General features: G+C 57.9%; 1 protein-coding gene across 1 annotated transcript; it reads left to right on the forward strand.

Annotated features, from left to right (window-relative positions):
* Window positions 1–1,341: 1,341 nt before the first annotated feature.
* CYP46A1 (cytochrome P450 family 46 subfamily A member 1) lies at window positions 1,342–22,749 on the forward strand. The gene is made up of 15 exons (XM_081155257.1): window positions 1,342–1,565; window positions 7,528–7,608; window positions 8,172–8,253; window positions 10,403–10,476; window positions 10,939–11,025; window positions 11,619–11,757; window positions 12,372–12,482; window positions 13,339–13,489; window positions 13,607–13,669; window positions 15,356–15,428; window positions 17,850–17,934; window positions 18,590–18,700; window positions 21,033–21,121; window positions 21,811–21,877; window positions 22,014–22,749. The coding sequence occupies exons 1-15, from the start codon at window positions 1,444–1,446 to the stop codon at window positions 22,182–22,184; spliced, it is 1,506 nt and encodes a 501-aa protein (XP_081011383.1). The 5' UTR covers window positions 1,342–1,443; the 3' UTR covers window positions 22,185–22,749.
* The last annotated feature ends 246 nt before the right edge of the window (window positions 22,750–22,995 follow it).

The following is a 22,995-nucleotide window of genomic DNA, read 5'->3' on the forward strand; positions in this document are numbered from 1 at the left end:
CTGAAGCGGCTGCTTCTCACCGCCAAACCGGGGCTCGGGGGCAAGTCACCATCTACTAACCAGCCCTACCTAGAGGTTGTTCCAGGTCCCTGTGCCAGGACGGACGCCCTGGCTGTAGTCCCCGGGGCAGAAATCCTGTCTCCTCTGAACTGGGCCCAGATCTTAAAGTTTGACACTTTGTCACCCCGCAGTGCACACACCCCTGACAGTCATGTTCCTGATGGGGACTGTCCTTGGCTGTACCTGGGAAGGGGGTGCATGGATGCTTTGTTTTCCAGTCCCCAAACCTCTCCTAGACTGGCCCACGAGTGGGCAGGGGCATGTCCTCTCCTCAGAAACCCAGCAGCATCTATCTCTGGGCGCCCGCTCTCCAACCCGGAGGATCTCTATCTGGACTAGGAGTGGGCACACCCGGCCCTTCCCATCCACTGCTTTCATTCTGGGGGCCCCCGAGTGTAGAATTGGGAACTGAAAAGCCCATAGCTGGCCTCTTCTGTCGTATCCGGACACAGGGGCGCGGAGAAGCAGGTTATAAAAGTCTTGGTCATTATGGTGCAAGAATGCCCTTTGGCCACGCTGGTCACATTCCTCACTGTCCCGTGAGGGCGACCTTCCACACCCAGATTTCCAGCCCCTCGGACTCCTGCGCCTTTGGACCCGTGGCAACGCTCCCCGATCTGGGAAGCGCCGGAGACGCCGGGAGAGCAGCCTCGGGCGCAGCCGCGAGCTCTGCATTCGCGGACACCGGCCGCCCTGGGTCCCCGGGGTGCTGGCCACTTGCCCGATGAGCCCCGGCCGGGCAGGGAAAACCAGTTTTGGGGATTGGAGTTTTCCGGAAGGGGGTTGGGGACAGTCGGCGTAGTACAGGAATTTGGGATGGGGTTTCCGGGAAGGTTTTAGGGAAAATGAAGGGACCTAGGACCGCGCGCGGAGAAACGCTATTTGGAGGCGCCAAAGGGGGCGGAACCAGCCCGCAGGAGGGAGCACCGCCGCGGGAGTCGCGGGAGCGGGGAATCGGGGTTGCCAGGGACAACGCGTTCTGGGCGGAGCTTCTCCAGGAGTAGAGCTGGAGGGCTGGGGGCGGGGCCTGGGGAGGCGGGGAAGGGCGGGGCCTGAGGGGGGCTGAGCCAGAAGCGCAGTTGTGATTGGCGGAGACCACCCGCTCTGGGCGGGGCCTCGCGGAGGTTGGGGCGGAGCTCCGGGAGGGGCGGGGCGGGGAGGGGGCGGGCCCCGAGAGCGGAGCCGGAGGCGGAGAAGCGGTTGGCGGGGACCGAGCGTCCTGGGAGGGGTCGGAGCCGCGGGGGCGGGGCCGAGCGGCGGGGGCGGGGCCGGGTCGCGCCGGGCGTGGGGCGGAGGCGGCGCTGGGCGCTGACAGCCGAGGCGGCTCGCGGCCTCCCGCCCCCTCCGCGCCGGCCCCGACCCGGCCCGGCCTGCCCGCGAGCCATGGGCCCCGGGCTGCTGCTGCTGCTGGGCAGCGCCGTCCTGGTCGCCTTCGGCCTCTGCTGCACCTTCGTGCACCGCGCTCGCAGCCGCTACGAGCACATCCCCGGGCCGCCGCGGCCCAGGTGAGCGGGGGGTGGGGGGTGGGGGTGGGGGCCTGGATGGGGCGCTGGAATAGGGGGTCGGGGGGGGGCCGAATCTAGACCCGAGCCGAGGCCGGGGTCCAGCCTCGCCTTTGCGCCGGCGGCTGGGAGACGGCGGCGGGGAGAGGGGCGCTAACTATTCTTAGTAACAAATTACAGTCGCCGCAGCTGCTCGGCGCCCACCGCGCTCTGCTGGGCCCCGCGAGCGCGATGGCAGCGGCAGCCCCGTTAGGGAGGCGCTGTTGTTACCCCATCGCGCGGAGGAGCAGACTGAGGCGCCCAGAGGCAAAGTCACCTGCCCAAGGTCACGCCATCGGCGCGCCGAGATGGACGCCTGGGTCAGCCCGGCTCCAGAGTGAGCGCTCTTAACTTTGGCGCCTCGGCCGGGGCGCTCCGCCTGGATCGGAGCGCGCTGCCCTTGGGTCCCATTCCCTTCTGTGTGTCTGCTCTGCTGTACCCTGCTGGTCTTCTCCTTGGTACTTCCATTCCACCCTTGGCTCCCATCCCCCCCACCTCCCCCAGCAGAATCTTACCTTTCTCAAGCTTAAGTCAAATGTGTCATTTCTGTGCTCCAAAGGCTTCCCATCACTTTAGAACTAAATCTGATTCTAAATCAAGTCCATTCCGCGGCCAGCAAGGCCCCTGCTGAGCTGCGGGAACCTGCCGGTACCCTGTCCAGTTCTGTTCCCCGTTGCTTACCCGCTGCTGCCCCAGTCAGTCTGCACCCCCTTCCCCCAGCTGATTCCCTTCTTGCTGGTTCCCCATCCGTCCTGTGTAAAGTCCACCCAGCCCCAAATCCCTTATGGGCCCATTCCCCGTGAAGTTACCTTCTGTTCACCTGTTGACTCTCTGTTCACCTGTTGACTGTCTTCCCCTTTAGAATGTGAGCCCCGGGAAGGGCAGGGACGCTGTGTTGCTCGTGTATCCCCAGCGCCTGGCACACTGCAGATGCTCAATAAATATTTGCTGAATGAACGAATGAACGACGGTATTAGACAAACTTTTTAAAACCTCAGGACCTGAACATTCTGAAAGGCACCCACCTCCAGCTCAAACAAGATGCCCTGGTGTTAGAAGCCTGAATTCCTGTTTGGTGGGCTCGGGAAAGATCTCTGTAGCTGGTGACATAGGGAGGCAACTGCTTCTCCCTACAGGCTGTCTGGCCTCCGAGGCATCCTCTCCCACCCTGGGGTCTTCCTGACCCTTGTCCCCTTTTGTAGCAGCTCTGTCTTTTATCCCATCTTGCTGGTTCTTCCCCCAGCAGTCCAGACTTGGCTTAAATACTAACTCCCTAGGGAGGTTCCCCCTGCTCCCACGCTTAAATCTGTTATATAAGCTCTAAGTGACCCTGATGGCAATTGAGTAATTAATTATTTGTGCGACCTCTTGTTAAGTGTCTGTCTCTCACATAGGCCTGTGTCTGTCTCGTTGATTGCTGTGCCCCCACATCCAGCACAGCAGTGCCTGGTATTTGCAGGCACTTGCGATAAACAGCCAATTCAAGGTGGCTGATAGAAATCCCCTGCAAGTTCTGTTAGGTACACGATCACCCTTGCAAATGTTCTGATCAGCTGCTCTGATAGGTCTCATCAGGACTCGGCCTTCTCTGAAATTCGAGTGCTTCAAGCATGACAGGCTAGGCCAGTCTCCGTGTCTTAAGAAGGCAGGACTTAAATCAAGCCGCTCTCAGCTCCTCTCCCCGCATCTTTTTTTTTTTTGGTCATTGAATTTTAAATATAAAATTCTGCATGCTATTCAACTTGCCCTTCTAAACTGTACAGTCAGCACTAGTGTTTCATCAGCCCTAAAAGAAACCCCATACCCATTAGCTGTCACTCACCGCACCCCGACCCCCCAGCCCTAGGCAACCACACATCTACTTTCTGTCTCTACAGGTTTGCCTGTTGGGGACATTTCATATAAACAGAACCATACAATATGTGGCCTTTTGTGTATGGCTTCTTGCACTTAGCATGGTTTCAAGGGTCATCTATGGAGCAGCATGTGTCTGCATTTCCTTCCTTTTTAGGCCTGAATTCTCCCCCAAATCTTATCCTACAGAATCTACAATGCGACCTACAGGTGTGTGTGGGGGGGTGGGCAGAGGAGTGGAGGAGGTTGAATGTAATTAGGGTCGGGCTCTTTGTTCTAAGGAGGTGAACCAAACGGGGGGCATAGGCAAAAAGATTTTGGATTAAAAATTTGTTGATGGTCAAATATAAAGAAGTTCTGAAACTTCTTCTAGCACACATCAGGTGCTGTGGCATTCAGAGGCTGGATCCCCAGCCCACGATTGGCAATTCCATGGTTGACAAGAAATCAATGTATTGAGTCTCCAGGAGTGGCATTTGCCCCTTGAGGCTTCAGGGTTTTGCCAGCTTGTAGGCAAGGACCCCTCTGCCCTGCAGAGAGGCAGCTGCTGTGCTCCCACACACCGACAACCCCTTATCCGCATTCTGCAGGAGTCACCAAGATGCCCTCTCCTCCAGGTTGCCCTCCCTGAATGCCCCACCTCTGTGTTCTTATTACAAACAATATCCTACTGCACCGATCCATATGACAGCTGAAAACTCCGACCCAGCATTCAGATCCCACACAGACACTTGTGGCTTCTTTATGTCTGTCACGGTGCTAAACGCCCTCATGAGCCTCCACTCTCCTGGTAGTGTGGGGTTATTGTGAACTTGACAATGAAAGGTCTCTCTCCCCCAGTGTTTATTTCTTCAAGTTCGACTCCTGGGCAGTGCTGGTTCTCTCCTCTCACTCCTACTTGCCAAGTTGCTGAGGTTGGGGGCTGTTCACCAAGTTGCCAGGTGGTTCCTGGTGGAGACCCACTGCTGGACTTTGGGTGCCCAGCTGAACACTCACCACCCCATCCCTTTGGCATGAGGCACAACCACAGCCCCTCACCCTCACGCCCAGTGGGTGGCCCATCCTTTCACCCCTCTGAGTGGTCTCACAGTGGGCTCCCCAGATGACCTCTGCTCACAGGAAACTTCGGGTCCCCACTGTGCCCGCTGCAGTGTTATAGGGAACTGCACCTGCTGGGGATCGGCCGGGAGGGGGGTTTTTGCCCTCCCCTCTCTCCTTGGCTGCCCTGACACTTCCCGTCCACCATCAGGGCCATGCCAGGTGGGCTTCTGTCTGCCCCCTCCCAATCCCAGGGGTCTACCATCCCCACTTTCTGTCACCCCTTACCTGCTCATTTCTAACCCTGCCTCCTGGCCCTGCCTTTGCCTCCCCGGCGCCCCCTGCAGGAGCTGGAGGGAATGGGCTTTAGTTCCCTTTGCCTGGCAGTGGAGACCTGGCCACTCTGTGACCTTGCCCTTCTCAAGGTGTCACTCACCTTCCTCCCCAGGGGGCATGGACCCCAGCGGTGAGGGCGAAGGATCTCACATTAGCCTGGGAGAGTGAGGGGGTAACAGGCTCTGTTCTCACTCAAAACAACATTTTCCCGAAAATGAGCAGCTTTGGGGAGTGACCATGGATACTAGGTTATTCTGGAAGTACAGCCAGTGGTGTCCACGGTCCACATTTCTGCAGGTGGAGCGGTGCAAGCTCAAGTCCTCACTCGGAGTGGACCCCGGCGGCCACGCTTCCCTCCTCCCCTGCCTCCGCGCCTACTCTGCAGCCTTCCTGCGGCTCTGCAGTCCCGGCATGCCCCCTCCACCCCCTCCATCCGCGCTCCCAGCCTTTCTTCTTGCCTCCCACTTCCCTGAGCAAATGGATCAGCGAGAGAACTTCCTTTCAGGGCTCTGCTGCCACAGCTGCCCCTTGCCAGCGCCGGCCCACTTGCCCTCCCCTCCCTTCCCGCTGGGTCCCGGGGCTCCTGGCCAAGGACAGCTGCCCTCGCCGTTCAGCAGCACTGCCCCCCACTGCCCCCTCTCCTGCGTCACCAGTTTCCCTTTCTTCTGCATCTTCCTCGTTTTTATATAATATGCTGTTAAAAACCAGCCCTTTTCTCCCTGATCTCCTTCCCCTCCAACGGCTGCCCCCTGTTTCTGCTCCCCCACTGCAGCCCCCAGGAAGCCTACCTGTCTATGGGCCGCCGGTCCCCCCTCCTGTTCTCTCTTGAACCCAGCACCCCGTCGGGCTCTGGCCCTCACCTCTCCACCCAACCTGCTTCAGTCAAGGCCCAGTGACCCCGGAGCTAACGCACAGTCGGCGCTGGGTCCCCATCTTGCCTGGCCCCTCATCAGCCTGGGGCAGACTGATGCCTCCCTCCCCCTTGAAGCCTCTCTTCAAAGCAGCCAACCCTTCTCTGGCTCTCCCCACATCTCCTGCGCAGTCTCCTTGGCAGGTTGTCCCTTTGCTGCCTATCTTTGGGCATCCGGGTGACACTGAGTGCACCCCTTGGGGAACCCGGGACCCAGGGGAGCATGGGCCCCAGAGCTGCCCTCCAAGGTGGAGGGGCGGGGTCACTGGCGGATGGAGGGCTGCTTTGGGAGGGTGGAGCTGGAGCCTCCAGCCTGCCCCTCTTGCAGGCAGAGCCCCAGAGCCAGCAGGCGTAGCCTTTGGTAGCCTGTCCACCTGATGGACACGGACAGGGGACGGCTGACGGGGGTCTGCTGCTCTAAAAATCCCCCCTCAGACCTGCTCACCTCAGTAAATGGCAGCTCCGTGTACCCTCCCTGTGGCCCAGGGTCATCCCTGACACCTGTCCCACTTGGCACACCCAAAAGGTGGGCGAGCCCATTGGCTCTGCCTTCAGCGTACCCGGAACGGACTTCTCACCTCCATGGGTCTGAGGCCTCATCACCTCTCACAGTCCCTCGCTGGGGCCCTGCTTCCACCCCTGAGCCCTCCCCGCCCCTTTGCTCTCAGCACTGCATCTGCAAGACAATACATTTAACACTCAAGTCAGATCCTGTCTCCGCTCCGCTCAAAATCCACCAGTAGCCCCTACTGCGCCGAGGGCAAAGCCAAAGCGTGGACCACAGCCCACAGGGCCGTGCGTATCTGCCCACCTTGGCGACCCCAGCCTGTATCACGGTCCCCTTAAGCCACCTGCTCTAGCTACACTGCCTTCCTTGAACTTACCAAGTACATTCCCGCCTCAGGACCTTTGCACCTGCCATTCCTTTGCCTTGAATGCTCTTCCCCCAGATTCCTGCTGGGCCAAGTCCCTCACTTCTTACAGCTCACATGACGCCTTCATGGAGGGCTGTTCCCTCACCTGCCTGTATAAGACGGCCACCCCCTCCTCCACCCCAGCTCTCCTCATGCCATCACCCTCTGACTTCATACTTACTTATTGCTTATCTACTGTCTTCCACCAGGAGAATGAGCTCACTGACCCAGGAAATCCCAATTGCAGTGGGGTTTTTTATGGTTTTTTGTTTGTTTGTTTTTTCTTGTCTGGGTGCTGTAGTAAGTGAGCTTGACTAGAATAGAGTCCTAGAGGAGACAGGAAGTCATGAGTCCCTTGGAACGTGCCTCAAAGTGACACCAAAAGGCTTGTTTACAATTTGGTGATCACGCTGCAGACTTAGTGTGACCCACCCATCTGCTGGTGATAAGACCCTGGTGCCAGCCCCACAGCTGTGGGCAGGTGACCTCCCCTGTCCAGCCTCAGCTGCCCAGCTCCAGGTGGTGTGGGGAGGTCAGATGGGGTGGGGCTTAGCATGGCACCCAGCACATGGAAAGTGTTCAGTGGGTGCCTCAAGGTAATTCCACACAATATGATTGAGTGCCAGCCCCCAACCTCTGCACCAGGCAGATGGTTTTATTTCTCAACATCACCTCTCCAAGGAGGCCTCTGGAGCCAGTCAGACCCAGGTTTGCATCCTGCCAGGTGACCCTGAGTCAGAGCCACACCTCCCACGCCTCAGTTCTCCCATCCGCAAAGTGGGTCTAACAACATCAACCTCATAGGGCCCTGTGGGGAAGGGAACACTCTTTAATGGTGACTTCCCGTGATCTCAATGTCTCCCATTTCTTCCAGTTTCCTCCTAGGGCACCTTCCCTACTTTTGGAAGAAGGACGAGGTTTGTGGCCGCGTGCTCCAAGATGTGTTTTTGGATTGGTGGGTCCTAACTTGTCATTCATTGCCCTTACTCTGGTCCAGGTCCCCCAGGCCAGCTCCCCTCCCATCCCCCCAGTCCAGCACACACACTCCCCGCTCCCTTGCCCAGGTCGCTCCTACCCCCAGCAGGTCCTCCCTTGGTTGGAGAGACAGACCAGGCTGGTTCAAAAGCAACCACATGACCTTAGACCAACCATTAGAAGCTCTTGGGCCTCAGTTTCCTCATCTGTAACCTGGGTGTAGGGGGTGACTGGGTAAGAGTCATTGTTTGGGGTGGTGCTTCATACTTTTCAAAGCATTTTCAGAGACCCGATATTGCTTGATTCCAGTACAACCTTTGGGGCAAAGGAAGAGTGTAGCAACCCCCTTTCATGGATGTGGAAACTGAGGCCCATGGGAGATGAGACTGAGTAGTGAGTCAGCCCCAGGGCAGAGCCTGGGCCCCAAGCCCTTGGTGAGCCCCGTCCTGGGATGGGATACCCGGCTTCTCCTGCCGGGCCTGGGCTGCTGATATTCACATCTCCAGTAGTTGACAGCCTCCTTTGGGTCCCTTTGGTTTCCAGGGCTAAGAAGTACGGGCCTGTCGTGCGGGTCAATGTCTTCCACAAAACCTCGGTCATCGTCACGAGCCCTGAGTCGGTCAAGGTAGGAAACAGAGTGGTTTCCATGGGGATGGGCCTCCCCTTGGTTGGGCACGTGAAACTTGGCCCTGGGGACTGGGAGAGAAATGTTCCAGAGTCACATAGAGTTGGGCTGGTTTCCCCGGGATCCGAAAGGGAATGGCATCTTTCTAACCACCCACCACTTGGTGGGCTCCTAAAGGCGGGGCTGTTGGGTGTGGGGACTTTGCTGTTGGGCACATTTGGTGCACACACGTTTCATAGTTCGCCTCTCAGCTCAGTGTCTTCACTGGCAAGGTGAGACTATAACTACCCCCACTCTCTCAGGGCTATGATGCAAATTAAATATTGATCTATTTAACAAGTAAAGGGTCAAAGGATACTTAACAGTGTTAACTAGGGGTCATGTGCTTTTCTATGTAGTTCGCAATTATTAACCCATTAGATCTCATCGAGGTAGGAACTCTTATGAGTCCCCATGGCAGAGAAGAGGAAATGGAGACAGGTGGCATTAATTGGCCTGTAGTGTTTGTGGGATGGTGTCTGCTGTGTAGGTATTAAGAATGGCCATCGGGTCATCTACTTGGGGGGTTAGCAGAACTAGGCTCAAATCTGGGCTCTGCCACCAACGGACTGTGGGACCTGGACAAGTTACTTCATCACTCTGGGTCTCAGTTTCCTTGTCCATAAAATAGGAATGATGCCTTTCCTACAGGGGTTGTGAGAATGGGACTGAAATAACGTGTATGAGGCATCGGGTCCATGCCTGGCACACAGCAATTGCACAATAAATGATGGTGGCGCAGTTCACACAGGGGTTACTCACATGGTGCACGGGGTGATTCTCTGCACGGAGGGTGCCCGTGGTGACACAAAGAGGGATAAAATACGACTTTGGGTTCAGATCAGGAGACAAATTGAACAATTATGGCGTCTCTAACAGGATGTTAAAAATAATTTTATCTTTAAAAAGTTTAATTTCAAATACAGACATAGTTTGAGATGTTTAAAAACACGCTGCCAAAAATCATACACAAAAACCTTCACGATGCTCAATGAGAAAAGAAGTTGGAAGATATATATTATATATTATATTATATTATATTATATTATATTATATTATATTATATTATATTATATATTATATTATATATTAAAGTGATGAATTGCAGTGATAGTTGAGTGTTAAACCGACCTTGCATTCCTGGTCGAGATACAGTTTGCTCATGGATACATGGATACAATTTGCTCAACTTTCTTTAGGAATTTTTGTTTCTATCTTTATTCTTTTCTTATAGTGCCTTTGTCTGGTTTTGGTATCAGGTTAATAGGCCTCATAAGATGAGTCAGGAAATGTTCCCTCTTCTCTTTTCTTTGAAAGAGTTTGTGTAGGAGTGGTGTTATTTCTTTCCTTCGTGTTTGATGGAATTCACTGGTAAAGCCATTTGCGCCCGGCATTTTTTTAGAGGGAAGTGTTCTTTGTTTGTCTTAATTACACACTCAATTTCTTTAATTGATATATGGCCATCCAGATTTTCTATTTTTTCTTGAGTGCAGTATCCACTTCTTTTAAATTGTTGAAACTAGTGGTATAAAGTTGTCCACAATTTTTATTTATTGATCTCTTTACTGTTTACCAGATCTGTGTGATGCCCCCTCTTTCATTCCTGGGAATAGTAACTTGGGTTTATCGCTCATCATCTTTATCAGGCGAGCAAGAGGTTTATCAGTCTCACTCACCTTTTCAAAGAACCAGCTTTTGGTTTTATTGGTTTTCTCCATTGTTCGTCCGTTTTCTATTTTGTTGATTTCTGCTCTTTGTTATTTCCTTCCTCTACCAACTTTGAGTTTATTTGTCCTTATTCTACTATTTTAAGGTAAGAACTTTGATAATTGCCCGAGCCGGTTTGGCTCAGTGGCCAGGGCGTCGCCCGCCGCATTGCTCTCCAGCTGTGTGGCCACAGGGCAACCCCTTCACCCCTTTGCGCCCCGGTTTCTTCATCCCTGAAGGGGATGCTCTTGCTTAAAGACGGGATCTCCAAAGGGCTAGGTGAGGTCACGCGTGTGAAGTGTTCACGCTTACCTGGGGTATGTTTCACAAAAATTGAAACTGCTGAGTCCTTCACTGACTCCCTTGGGTTCATGAGCTGATGTTGGTTTTTTGGGATGTTTAGAAGTTCCTGATGTCAACCAAGTACAACAAGGACTCCAAGATGTACCATGCCATCCAGACTGTGTTTGGCGAGAGGTAAGGTGGGAGGAGGGGACCCGGGGGGAGGCCTCTGGCAGCGAGCAGAGGGCCCAGGGGCTCCAGAGCCCTGGGGTAGCTTAGGGCCTGAGCTCCTGGCTGCCAGACACACAACACGTGCCCCAGGCCCTATGGCCACCGCTATCATCATCAGCACCTTCCTCTCCCCCTTCCCCTCCCACGGCAGGGGGAGTGCGGGGGTTGCCGAGGTTGGGGCACACGATCACCCTGTTTCTTTTTGGTTTATTTATTTTTTATCGTGATTAAAGTCACATACATAAAACCCACCATTTTAACGACGTTGGAGGTAAACCCGGAGGCATTTGGCACATTCACAGCATGGTGCAGGCGTCAGCACTGTCTAGTTCCAGGGCCTTTCCATCACCCCTAAAGGTGACCCCGTGCCCGTCAGGCCATCCCCATTCCCACACCTTGCTCGCTCACCCTGTTTGTGTCCCACAGGCTGTTTGGCCAAGGCTTGGTGTCCGAGTGCGACTACGAGCGCTGGCACAAGCAGCGGAGGGTCATGGACCTGGCCTTCAGCCGCAGGTGAGCCTGGCCGCAGCGGGCAGCCTGGGCCTTGGCCGGTCAGAGGCTGTGCTGGGCTGCCTGGCGTGGGTGGGCTTGAGTCCTCTGGGCCTGAGGACTCCTGTCCACATAGGGCTGGGCACTGCGATTGCTCACGGACAGGAGTAGAATGGAAAACGAGGCAGCCCGGGGCCTGGCAGGTCGGGAGAGTGGGCAGTGCCGGCGGAGAGGTTTGAGGGGAAACTTCATGGATTCTGGAGGCCCCAGGGGCCTTTCTTTCCTTCCTTCCCACTGTCCGCTGGAGTTTCTACACTGTCACACCCCCTTGAGCTCAGAGTTGAGGGGCCCAGTGGCAGACAGGGGACCCATGGAACCATCCGGACAAGGGCAGAGGGACAGCTGCCATCCTGAGTGGAGGGAATGGTGAAACCTCAGGGCTTAGTTTGATCACTGCCACCCAGGCCCCAGAGCTGGGCCTCAAGGGGAGGCCAGAAAGGCTGGGAGGGGCCCCCACCTCCATTCTGCACACTGGCCTCCTGCCAGAGGGGAGGCCACAGGATGGCTGAAGCCCTGGGCTGGTCCAGGTGGCCGCTGATGTGCGTGCTGTTCCCCAGCTCCTTGGTCAGCCTGATGGAAACATTCAACGAGAAAGCGGAGCAGCTGGTAGAGATTCTCGAGGCCAAGGCAGATGGGCAGACCCCGGTGTCCATGCAGGAAATGCTGACCTGCACCACCATGGACATCCTGGCCAAGGTGATGGGCGGACAGCGGGGCGCGGGGTGGCGCGGGGCAGGCCGCCGGGCAGAGGGCTCCTCTCCCCCCCTTCCCGTCCCGCTTTCCTCCCTCCCAGTTGCTCCTCCCGCGGCAGGGCCCCGTCTCTGGGCTGAGCGCTTCCTATCTCCTTGACCATTCAAAGCCACCCAGCACGAGATTGGAGCTACTAACCCATCCTCTAGACAGGACACCGAGAGGTGTGCGGACCGGCCTGTGGCCGGTCAAGGGCCAGCAGTGGCCCAGATACTCCCAGGTAAAGGCAGGTCAGGCAGCTGGAGTGAAGAGTCATTGTCACTCCACAACCCCCTGGGCAGCTGGGCGTAGCATGGACACCCAGGGAAGGCTGCATTTCAGGGGAACTGCGTCCTGTCAAGGAAGGAGTCGAGGTTTGTGCGGCAGTTAGCACATGCTACTTAAGCCCCACCACAGTCAGCGGGCTTGGGGTCATCGCGGCTCCCTGCGGGGAGTCGGTGACCAGGTGCACGTCAGCCGGTAGCCCCGGGCCTGGGTCTCCAGCTGGACGGTGCCGGGCTCTGCCTGGGTCTCTGGTCCTCCCGCCCCCGAGGCGTGACCCCGCCCTTCTCTCTCCCCAGGCAGCTTTTGGGATGGAGACGGGCATGCTGCTGGGCGCCCAGAAGCCTCTGTCCGGGAAGGTGAAGCTGATCTTGGAGGGCATCTCTGCATCCCGCAACACCCTGGCGAAGGTACGGCCACAGCACCCCTCCCGGTGGCCGGCCACCTAGCTTATGTTGTCCTGTTTTGCTGGAGCACCTCCTGCAGTGGTTTTTTTCAGGATGAGCTTTGAGCTCTGGTACATGTATCTGAAGCGCCTTCTGACTCAGTCAGGATTTGCATGCACTGCCTAGAGCGGAGGCTCAGAATCAGAGTGGGTTAAGTAAGTTAGGAGTTCATCTTTCTCTCGTGCAAAATGACCCCTGAAAACGGGCCATCGAGGGAGCCCAGGATGGCTCCACCGTGTCAGGTGTCCCCGGGCCCTCTCTCTGTTCTGCTGTCTCCAGCACGTCACCTCGTTGTCATGAGATGGCTGCTGCAGCTCCAGCTATCACCCCCTTGTTCCAGGCTTGAAGGAGGAAGAAGGGAGAAAGGTGGTACTTGAGTTGATTCTCAGACAGACGCCCAGGGCCCCCTCCTGTTCCTGGGACTTCGGCCTCTGAGTTCGCAGCCCTCTGACACCACCCCACTTTTGCAGCTGCTGAGTCCCCCTCGCTGCCCCCCTGGCCGTGGTCTCCTTCCCTGCCGTCCTAACCGCCCCATCCTGCAGGGACCCATTCTTGTTTCCAGCCAGTGCTTCCTGAATGTTCGCGGGCATCGTTCCCATCGTTTCTAGGAGCCGGTGCAGGAAGGGAAGCCGATGCGTGCTTGGGCTGAGCCGGCCCTCTCCCTGTCTCGTCTCCCTGGCTCCTCTGTCTTTTCTAGAACTTTTCCGCATCCCTCCGGCCTCCCAGCTCGCGGGGCTGCCGTGGACCTGTAGTGATTTCGGGGCTGGGGGGGGCGCGGGGTGCGTGCTGGGAGGCCCGTCCAGCTGCGGCTCCTGTGCAGTTCATGCCCGGGAAGTGGAAGCAGCTGCGCGAGATCCGCGAGAGCGTCCGCTTCCTGCGCCAGGTGGGCAGGGACTGGGTGCAGCGCCGCCGGGAGGCCCTGAAGCGGGGGGACGCCGTCCCTGCCGACATCCTCACGCAGATTCTCAAAGGTGCGGGGCCCTGCGAGGGCGGGGGCCGGGTGACCACGGTTTGGGTCCTGGGAAAGGGAGCCGAAGTGTGAGTGTCGCGGACGCCGCGCCGGCCCTGAGCCGTCCCTTGTCTTGCAGCGGAAGAGGACACCCAGGACGACGAGATCCTGCTGGACAACTTTGTCACCTTTTTCATTGCTGGTTCGTAGTTTCGTGGGCGACCAGGGGCTCAGGGCTTTGCAGAACTTATGGGAACGGTGGATCCCCGGAATCCTGACTCTAGGAGATTTTCTGGGTGCCTGGGCCGAGTTATGCTGCGGAATCGGGGGGCTGGGACGAGGGGGGCAGAGCCTTCTCTCTCTGCTTAGGGAGGCCCAGGAGGCCCCCCTGTGGCATCTGACCTGTTAACAGAGCTGGTGATCGTGGGGACATGTGAGGCTGCCCTTTGGGGCTCAGGAGAGCTTGGCCTTGAGAATTCTAGTTTCCCCCTCACTCAGAATTTGTGGGGGCAACTTCATTCATTTGCTCGTCAAATATTTCTTGAGCATCTAGTTTCACCAAGAAAACTCCTCCCCACCCTTCAGGGATCCCTCAGCTGCCTCTTCCTTGGGGAAGCCCTCAGTGATTGCCCAGACGCATCAGGCCGCCCGTGAGCTCTCCGTGGCAGAGCTCCTCTGCCCTGCCCCACAGTTTAAGTTGCATATTTGTTGGTGTGACTCGATGAGGCCTGTCTCCCCCGGCACGCTGCGTGCTCGGCGAGCGAGGGGTTAGTCGTTCCCGCGCCTGGGTGTTCCCCAGGCCCAGTGCAGTAGGGAGCCGTGAAGACTGGATGGAATGAATGAACAAGTGAATGGATACTAGGCTCGGGGAAGGCAGAGGTGAACAGAGGAAGGACAGTTGGTCGTCTGATGGCGGTGGTAGACAGACTGACAGACACACTGAACTGGCTGGGAACCTTGCTGGGCGATGGGTTCTCAGAGGAGGGAAGAGAGGTGCACCTGCCCTGCCCTCCTGGCCCCTGCAGTGGTCCAGACACAGGGCTCAGGGGTGGGCTGTGAGGAAACTGAGTCACAGCTGGGAACAAACAGCCAGGGCCAGGGTGGGACTTCTGGCTGCTTCTATTCTCCCTCCCCCCCATGGGGTCCCCTGGCCCTGACTCATCCACCTCCTGCCCCAAGAGCGGCTGGGCCTCGCTTCCCAGCACCTACTTTCTGTGAGGTGTAGGCCCTTCTCTCTCATTGCAGCAGGCCTCTGAGGCCCCGTGGCTGGCAGCGGTTGCCACCTGGTGGGCACCTGCCCCTTCAGAGGAAATTCCTGCAGTGCAGATGATTCCTTCCCAGGCCACTGGGCGCTTTGTCCACTTGGCCAGATCCTGCCAGGACTCAGATCGGCCCCACTGAGATGATCCCTGCCCACCTGGGGTGGGGGGGAGCCTCCCCGTGTTCTCCGCTGCTGGAGGTGTGCTCTCTCCAGACCCCAGGGGCTGGTGCCCACATCCCAGGGAGAACACGGCCTTGGGCTCAAAGCCTTGCTTGCCTTGAGTCCCAGCTCTGTTCCTCCTGCTGTGTGACCTCAGAGAGACATTTCTCTCAGCCTCAACTTCCTCTTCTGCAGAATGGGGACAGACATCCCTCCAGGCCAGGCAAAGCTCGAGGATGGTTGGAGGAAGGGGCTTTTAGAGTATGAAACCAGCTGGATGGGGGCAAATGCCATTTATTTGGCCACACTGGCTGGCATCAGGCATCCCTTTATATCCGTATGCCCAGCTCAATCCTAGGGGGCAGAAGTGAGGGCCTGAACTGCCACCAGGCGTTGGGGTCTCCGAAGCCGAGCCTGCAGCCGCTCTATAGTCCCATGCAGAGCCGCCACTCTCCTCCTTTCCTGCAGGTCACGAGACCTCTGCCAATCACTTGGCATTCACGGTGATGGAACTGTCCCGCCAGCCCGAGATCTTGGCAAGGTATGGAGAGGGGGCCGGGCATGGGAGGCTTCCCTTGGTGTTGGTGAAGGGGATTGTCTAATGCTTTATTCCTAGAGGGCCACCTGCTCCCGCCTCCCATGGCTGAGCCCTCTGCATTGGGTCCTGCTTCTCGCTGTCCCAGGGCCTTTGCACATGCTGGTCCCTGCTCTGGAAGCTCTTCTCCCTGCTTTTCTCCTAGACAACAACTCTTCCTCCTCCTACCCCCTCCCCTTTTACTTCTCAGGCCCCTCAAGTAGCCGCTGGCCTCCTTCCAGCTCATAAATGCTTCTAGTCTACTTCAGTCATGGGACTGGAAGCTTCGAGGGGCCAGGCTCTCTCCCTCCCGACGTGTGCGTAGTGCCTGGCCAGGCGCTGCCACCGAGGCCTGAGCGGAATTCTAAGTCAAGTGCTGAGGGGGTGCCCATCCTCTGCTGGCAGGACAGAGAGGGCATGGCTGGGGAGATGGCATCTGAGCAGGCCATTGGCTTCCTTGAATACAAATAGGTTCCCTCAAGGACTGTTTCTCGGACTGACGGAGCCAGATGTGAGGGCACTCTGAGAATGCCACAGGCGTGGGGGCCAGACGCTGGGCAGGGGTGGAGGGGGGGAGAGGGTGTGGTGAGCAGTTATCATCGCATACAAAGGCAGACGAAATGGCTTCTTGAGAGCATGAAATCGTTTATTAGGCTTCTAAAAAGATGTGATAGTAATATGCTCTTTGTTAAAAATTTGGAAAAGAGCAGAAAAGTTAAAATAATAATAATAATAATAAACCCGTCCATGATGGCCCCACCCACTAGAGGCAGTTCATGGTTAACTACTGAATTTCAACATGTATTTTACCATGACATCACCCACATTACTGATACCTCTTCCCAAATCCACTTAAAAAATATACTATGGTAAGCCCTGGCCAGTTTGCTCAGTGGTCAGAGCATCCACCACAGACTGAAGGGTCCCAGGTTTGATTCTGGCCAATGGCATGTACCTTGGGTGCAGGCTCTGGGCCCAGTCGGGGTGCGTGCAGGAGGCAACCAATCGATGTCTCTCTCACATTGATGTTTACCTCTCCCCCCTCTCTCTCCCTGTCTCTCTGAAAAGCAATGGAAAAAAATATTCTTGGGTGAAGGTTAAAAAAAAATTATGGTAAAACACACAAATCTAACACGATTTACCATTTTAACCACCCTAACTGGTCAGCTTGGGCATTAAGTGCATTCGCGTTGTCATGTGTCATCCCCACCATCCACCCCCAAAATGAAACCCTGTCCCCGTTACACACCGACTCCCACCCCTCCCCCACCCCCTGGTGCCCCCCTTTCTCTCTGCCTGCTGTCTGAATACTCCAAGGACCCCATGGAGGTGGGGTCACGCACTGTTTGTCCCTTTGTGACCGGCTTGTTTCACTCAGGAGAATGTCCTCAAGGCTCATCCATGTGGTAGCAGGTGCCAGAATGTTCTTCTGTCTCAAGACTGGGTCACCTTTCATTGTACGGATGGGTCACATCTCTTTTTAAGAAAAAAAAAATAAAATGTTTTTATTGATTGGAGAGAGAGAGAGAGAGAGAAACATCGATTGGTTGCCTCCTGCACACACCCCAACGAGGGACCAAACGCACAACCTGGCCACGTGCCCTGACCGGGAATCGAACCGGTGACCTTTCGGTGCACAGGCTGACGCCCAATCATCTAATAACACAGGCCAGGGCAGGACAGGCCACATCTTGCTTATCCATCGGCGGACCCTTAGGTGGCTTCCACCTTTGGGCTGTTGCAAATAAGGCTGCCACAGACACGAGCGTACAGATCTACTCGAGACCCTTCTCTTAGTTCTTCTGGGTGCCCACCCAGGCGTGGCACTGCTGGACCCCATGGTAATCCCAGGTTTGATTTTTGAGGAACTCGTTCCGTTTTCCACCTGCGCCGTTTTTGTTCCGTGAGCGGTGCCCAGGGCTCCGCTGCCTCGACATCCCGCCACGCGTGACCCCTTCTGCCTCGGACAGCAGCCCCCCAGTGGGCGTGGGTGGTGCACATCCACGCTTCGTGCCGCATGTTATTCCGACGGGGCGGGTCCCGAGGTTCCCTCGCCCGCGCCCGCAGGCTCATCCCGCGGTTTCCAGCTGGGGCGGCTGTGGTCCGGGCTGAGATGGGCGCCCGTGTGCAAAGCCCGTGTTCTGTGGGGGCCAATTTCCCGCCTCCGATTCCCAGCAGCGAGCACCAGGATGGATGGTGTAAAGGCCCTGGGACACCGTCCCCACCTGCTTGGTGTGGACGTGGCGGCTCCTAGAGGCCTTCAACAGTGGGGTGGGCCGCGTTCACAGGTGGGGAACCCCAGGCCCCTCTCTGCACAGTTCCTTCCATACCCCCTTCTTAAAGATCATATGTCCTTGGAGATGAACTTGTCTTCGTCTGACCCCACAGGCTGCAGGCCGAGGTCGACGAGGTCATCGGTTCTAAGAGGCACCTTGACTACGAGGACCTGGGGAGACTGCAGTACCTGTCCCAGGTGTGGGGCTGGGGCAGACACTTCTGGGCAGCTGTGGGTGGTTTATGGATTCAGGCTTGCAGCCTCCCTAACCCATTAGAATAGGTTCTCTAACCTTGCTGCTCATGGGAATCCCTGGGAAATTAAAAAATTCCTAAGCCCAGGCTGTCCCTGGACCAGTAACATCAGTCACTGGGGACGGCCCTGAGCAGCAGCATTTTAAAGGCTCCCAGGTAATCCCAACATGCAGCCACGGTTGGAGACCGGCCCACAAGTGAGTGGAGCTCTGTTTGCACTTCCCACTCGGCCAGGGTTCCGCCGGCCTGAGCTTCCCATCAGGGGACAGGCCTAGCAGGAGACACAGCACAGCAGGAGGCCTTGCCTGAGCTGGGGGGGGGTCTCAGGGTGATGGGACCCCTGGTTCAGAGGGAGGCCTGGCTCCTGGTCCCGGCTCTGCTGCTGTGGCTTTGCCAACCTCCCTTCTCTTTCTGGGCCTCAGTTTCTCCTGTGGAATGAGGGGGTGAACACAAAGGTGAAGTTGACTCCTCAGGGGCCCAGGACCCAGTCCTGGACTCGGGGGCACAGTCAGCACCATGGGTGGGAACAGCGATGGGTCTGGGGCCTGTTCCATGGGATCTCCCGGCTTCTCTTGCTACCTCCCCGTGTGGCTCTGCAGGTCCTCAAGGAGTCGCTGAGGCTGTACCCGCCCGCGTGGGGCACCTTTCGCCTGCTGGAGGAGGAGACCTTGATTGATGGGGTCAGAGTCCCCGGCAACACCCCGCTCCTGGTGCGTGGGGGCCCTGCCTGCCTGCCTGCCTGCCCCGGGTGGTTGACGTGGGCTCTCCCCTGAGGTCGGGGGCGCCTGTGGGCCCATTCTCAGCACTGGCTGCCCAGTGTGTCCCCTCTGAGCCTCCCCATAGCCCTGTGATGTCTCTCTCTCCCTCTCACACTGTCCAGTTAAGGTTACAGAGGATAAGTCTGGATGAGGTGCCCCATTCACAGCTGAGGATGCTGAGGCACAGAGAAGTTTCTAGTGGTTGGTTCGCTCGTTTTGTCTTGTGTAAGAAATCCTCCCCTATCCTGAGGTCGGCAGACTCACCAGCATTGTCTTCTAACAACTTTACATTTTCCTTTGAAAGTCAGGTTCTTTCCTAGTTGGAATTGATTTGTGTCCGGTGTGAGGTAGGGGTGCATTCGGTGTGAGGTAGGGGTGCATTCGGTGTGAGGTAGGGGTGCATTCGGTGTGAGGTAGGGGTGCATTTGTCCGCTCAGGCTGCCGTGACGCAGCCCCACAGCCTGCGGGGCTCACACGGCAGAGATGTATCCTCTCGCAGCTCAGGTGGCTGGAAGTCCGAGAGCAAGGGGTTGGCAGGGCTGGTTCCTCTGAGCCTGTCTCCTTGGCTTGCAGACCCCTCTTGTGTGTGTCTGTGCCCTCAACTCTTCCTATAAGGACGCCAGGCCTATGGGATTAGAGCCCACCCTAGGACCTCATAGTAACTTAGTTACCTCCTTTAAGACCCTGTCTCCAAATAGTCACATTCTGAGGTTAGGACTTCAAGATACGAATTTTAGGGGGACACGATTCAGCCATAACAGGACCCATTTTTGTTTTTATTTATTTTATGAAGGAGAGTGTCGTGACTCCAACCCCATCGGCTGAGCACCCCTTCTCCAGGACTCAGTGGCACCTTCTTAGAGTGTACCAGAGCTTCATCCCCGTGGGGTCCTTTATGCTGTTTGCCTGCCCCCCCCCCTTTTTTTTTAACACCCCTGCACCAGTACCACTTGCCGTAATGACCCTCTCGTCATAATGCCCTCCCATCCGTCAGGGGGGGCCCTGTGGCTGGCTCTCAGTCCAGCTGTGCCACCCCATGGGCCTTGAGTGGGCAGACCACAGCTCCACCCAGCCCTGCTCCCGCTGGCTGGGTCAGCTCGGGCGAGACCCTGAATCTCTGGCCTCAATGCCAGCCTTGTAAGATGGGGTTGGTGGTCCCTGGGTTACAGTTTACTGAGAAGAGTTGCCAGGATGAGGTACATCAGGTGTCCGACAAAATCCCCTGGCACAGAGTGGGTGCCCTTTGCTGACCCGAGACCCCTCCACACCTTACGCTCCCACTCACTTTGGCTCCCGGTTCCAAGCCCTTCTCCACCCGTGGCTGCCCTGAACTCTCGAGACAGAGCCAGGGGAAGAGACCGTCAGGGAGACACTGTGCAGGCTGAAGAGGCGGAGGCCGGCATCTGGGCCCCAGTTATGGGGCATGCGTGGCCCCTGGGGCCGGGCATGGAGCATCGGGCCCCAGTTATGGGGGCATGTGTGGGCCCTGGGGCCGGGCACGGAGCATCGGGCCCCAGTTATGGGGCATGCGTGGCCCCTGGGGCTGAGCACGGAGCATCGGGCCCCAGTTATGGGGGCATGCGTGGGCCCTGGGGCCGGGCACGGAGCATCGGGACCCAGTTATGGGGGCATGTGTGGGCCCTGGGGCCGGGCACGGAGCATCGGGACCCAGTTATGGGGACATGTGTGGCCCCTGGGTCAGGGCATGGAGCATCGGGCCCCAGTTATGGGGACATGCGTGGCCCCTGGGTCAGGGTACGGAGCACCAGGTTGATGGGAGCCTCCGTCAGGGCGGGTGAAAGGCTAGTGGGATCTGTAGCCCCCACCCCCAAGCAAGCCTGGTGTCAAAGAGAAACTTAAAATAATACCAGCTCTCGGGATTGAGAGAAAGAGGGCTTCGCAGCAGACCTGAGTTTGAGTCTCAGTTTGGCCACTTACTGATCCGGTGACTTCAGACAAGTCACGAACCTCTCTGAGCCTCAGTTTCCTCATCTGTAAAATAGGGACCAGAGTCGCCCTCCCACAGGGCAGGCTAAGCGTGGGACAGTGCTGCACGCCAGCTGGTGGTCGGTAGCACCTTGGCTGTCCCCTTTCCTCCTCTTAGAGACTTTCCAGGGGCCAGTGGGTAGGTGGGTAGAGGGATGGGTGAGTGGAGTAGAGCAGGGGTGGGGGCTTGGGGGACTGCTCTGCTCCGAGTCACCCCACTGGGTGGCCACAGCAGGTGGGGGAGGTGCGAGGGGAACGACTCTTGGAAGCAGAGACAAATGCGTCCTCTGCCTGGCAGTTCAGCACCTATGTCATGGGCCGGATGGACTCCTACTTTGAGGACCCACTGACCTTCAACCCGGATCGCTTCAGCCCCAAAGCACCCAAGTAAGTCCCTCGGAGTGTCCACGAGGGGAGGTCTGGTGGGTGGAAGACGGTCTCAGGGGCCCCTGGCTGAGCTGCGTATGCCCGCTGAGCCGGAGTGGCCTTCCAGATCCATGATCCCCACCGTGCCCCCTTTATGGGCGAGGAAATCACAGCTCAGAGAGGTTAGGTAACTTGCCCGAGGGTGTACAGCAGTAAGTGGCAGAGCTGGGGTTTGAGCCCAGCTCAGACTGGTTTTCAAGGCCATGCTGCTAACCAGCCCCTTATACTGGGAAGCCCTGTGACTTGGGCAAGGGACCTCACCCCCCTTGGCCTTGATGCTGCCACCTGAAAAACGGGAACGCTGATGGCCCCCTCTGGAGGGTGCCGCGGAAGTGAATGCGTTAAAGCGCTGACACAGTGGTGGGGAGCGGGGCTCCGGGGACAGACCCCTGAGTCCCGGCCCAGACTGCCCGGAACTGGACGTGTGAACGGCCCCGTGAGTAAGTGACGTAGGACCGTGGGTAAGTTGCTTTGCCTCTCCAAGCCTCAGTTCCCCCTCCTGTAAAATGGGGACGGTCACAGCTCCTTCGGCAAGGCTCAGGAGGAAGATGCGCGAGAACATGCTGAGCCGGGGCCTAGCAGAGGGGCTGCCGTGTGCAGACGCAGCCCGGCCTTGGCGTGTGGCCACCCCAGACCCTCTCCCCCCGCAGGCCGAGGTTCACCTACTTCCCCTTCTCTCTGGGCCCGCGCTCCTGCATTGGGCAGCAGTTTGCTCAGGTAGGCGGCGGGCGCAGAGGGGACCGAGGGGTGGGCCTTCTCTTGGGCCAGGACCCAGGCCAGAGCCCTGCTGGGGCCCAGCGGCCGGCGGCCGTGGCGCTGTGCTCACTGCCCCCCCCCCCCCCCCCCCGCACAGATGGAGGTGAAGGTGGTCATGGCCAAGCTGCTGCAGAGGCTGGAGTTCCGGCTGGTGCCCGGGCAGCGCTACGGGCTGCAGGAACAGGCCACGCTCAAGCCGCTGGACCCCGTGCTCTGCACCCTGCGGCCCCGGGGCTGGCAGCCCGCGCCCCCGCCCCCGCCCTGCTGAGGGCGCCCTGGGCAGCGCAGGACTCCTCGGGCAGGGGCCGCACCCCCCTCCTCTGCAACCCCCAGCACCCGCCCTGCTCCGCCCGCGTCCCTGGAGGCGCCCTCCGCTCGGGCCCCCAGCGGGCCCTCTGCCAGCCGCCTCCTGCTGAGCCCCCTGTCTGCGGCTAACTCCACTGCCCTTCCCGGACCAGCCCCGCCTAACTCCCAGCGGCCACCCAGATGTGCCATTGTCTCCCCCACCTCTTTGCACAGGCCACTCCCTCTGCCAGACACCCTAACTCCTGCTTACCCCTGAACGCCCTCGTCAGGTATCACCTCCTCCAGGAAGCCCTCCCCGCCCCCCCCAGCCGGGCCAGGGGCCCCTCCTCTGTGCTCCCTTGGTCACCTGTGCTACCTCTAACACCACACTGACCACTGTATTGTGAATGTCCTTTGAAACGACCGACCGCCCTGCCAGGCTGTAAGAGCCTCTTCGCGGGGTCTGTGTGTGATTCGTCTCTGTGGCCTCCCGTGCCCACCGAGGGCCTGGCACAGAGTCGATGCTCAATAAATATGTGTTGACTGCATGAATGATCGGCCAGACCAGGCTAGGGTGTTCTGCCCTCAGTTTGCTCATCTGTAAAATGGGGTGATGTTGAGGCTGACACAGCTCCGGAAGCTGCCCCTAGAGAGGCCCAGGCACTGTCCCCTTGGGAGGAAACTGCCCAGGTTAGTGGGAGGCCCCGTGTTCGCAGATGCCTGTTCCCTTGCTGTGTGCAAGGCCGTGCTCCTGGGGGAAGTGTGGGGTTGGGATCATAGGCAGGGTTCTGAGA

Source organism: Miniopterus schreibersii (genome assembly GCF_964146895.1).
Source record: "Miniopterus schreibersii genome assembly, chromosome: 1".
Lineage (NCBI taxonomy): Eukaryota > Metazoa > Chordata > Mammalia > Chiroptera > Miniopteridae > Miniopterus > Miniopterus schreibersii.

What these genes read in the sequence shown, in the direction of transcription:
- CYP46A1 (XM_081155257.1), top strand. Translation starts at nt 1,444, where the DNA reads ATGGGCCCCGGGCTGCTGCTGCTGCTGGGCAGCGCCGTCCTGGTCGCC. An exon ending in CAAGATGTGTTTTTGGATTG is followed by an intron (nt 7,609 to 8,171) that starts GTGGGTCCTAAC and finishes TTTGGTTTCCAG; the next exon opens with GGCTAAGAAGTACGGGCCTG. An exon ending in CAGCCCGAGATCTTGGCAAG is followed by an intron (nt 15,429 to 17,849) that starts GTATGGAGAGGG and finishes CTGACCCCACAG; the next exon opens with GCTGCAGGCCGAGGTCGACG.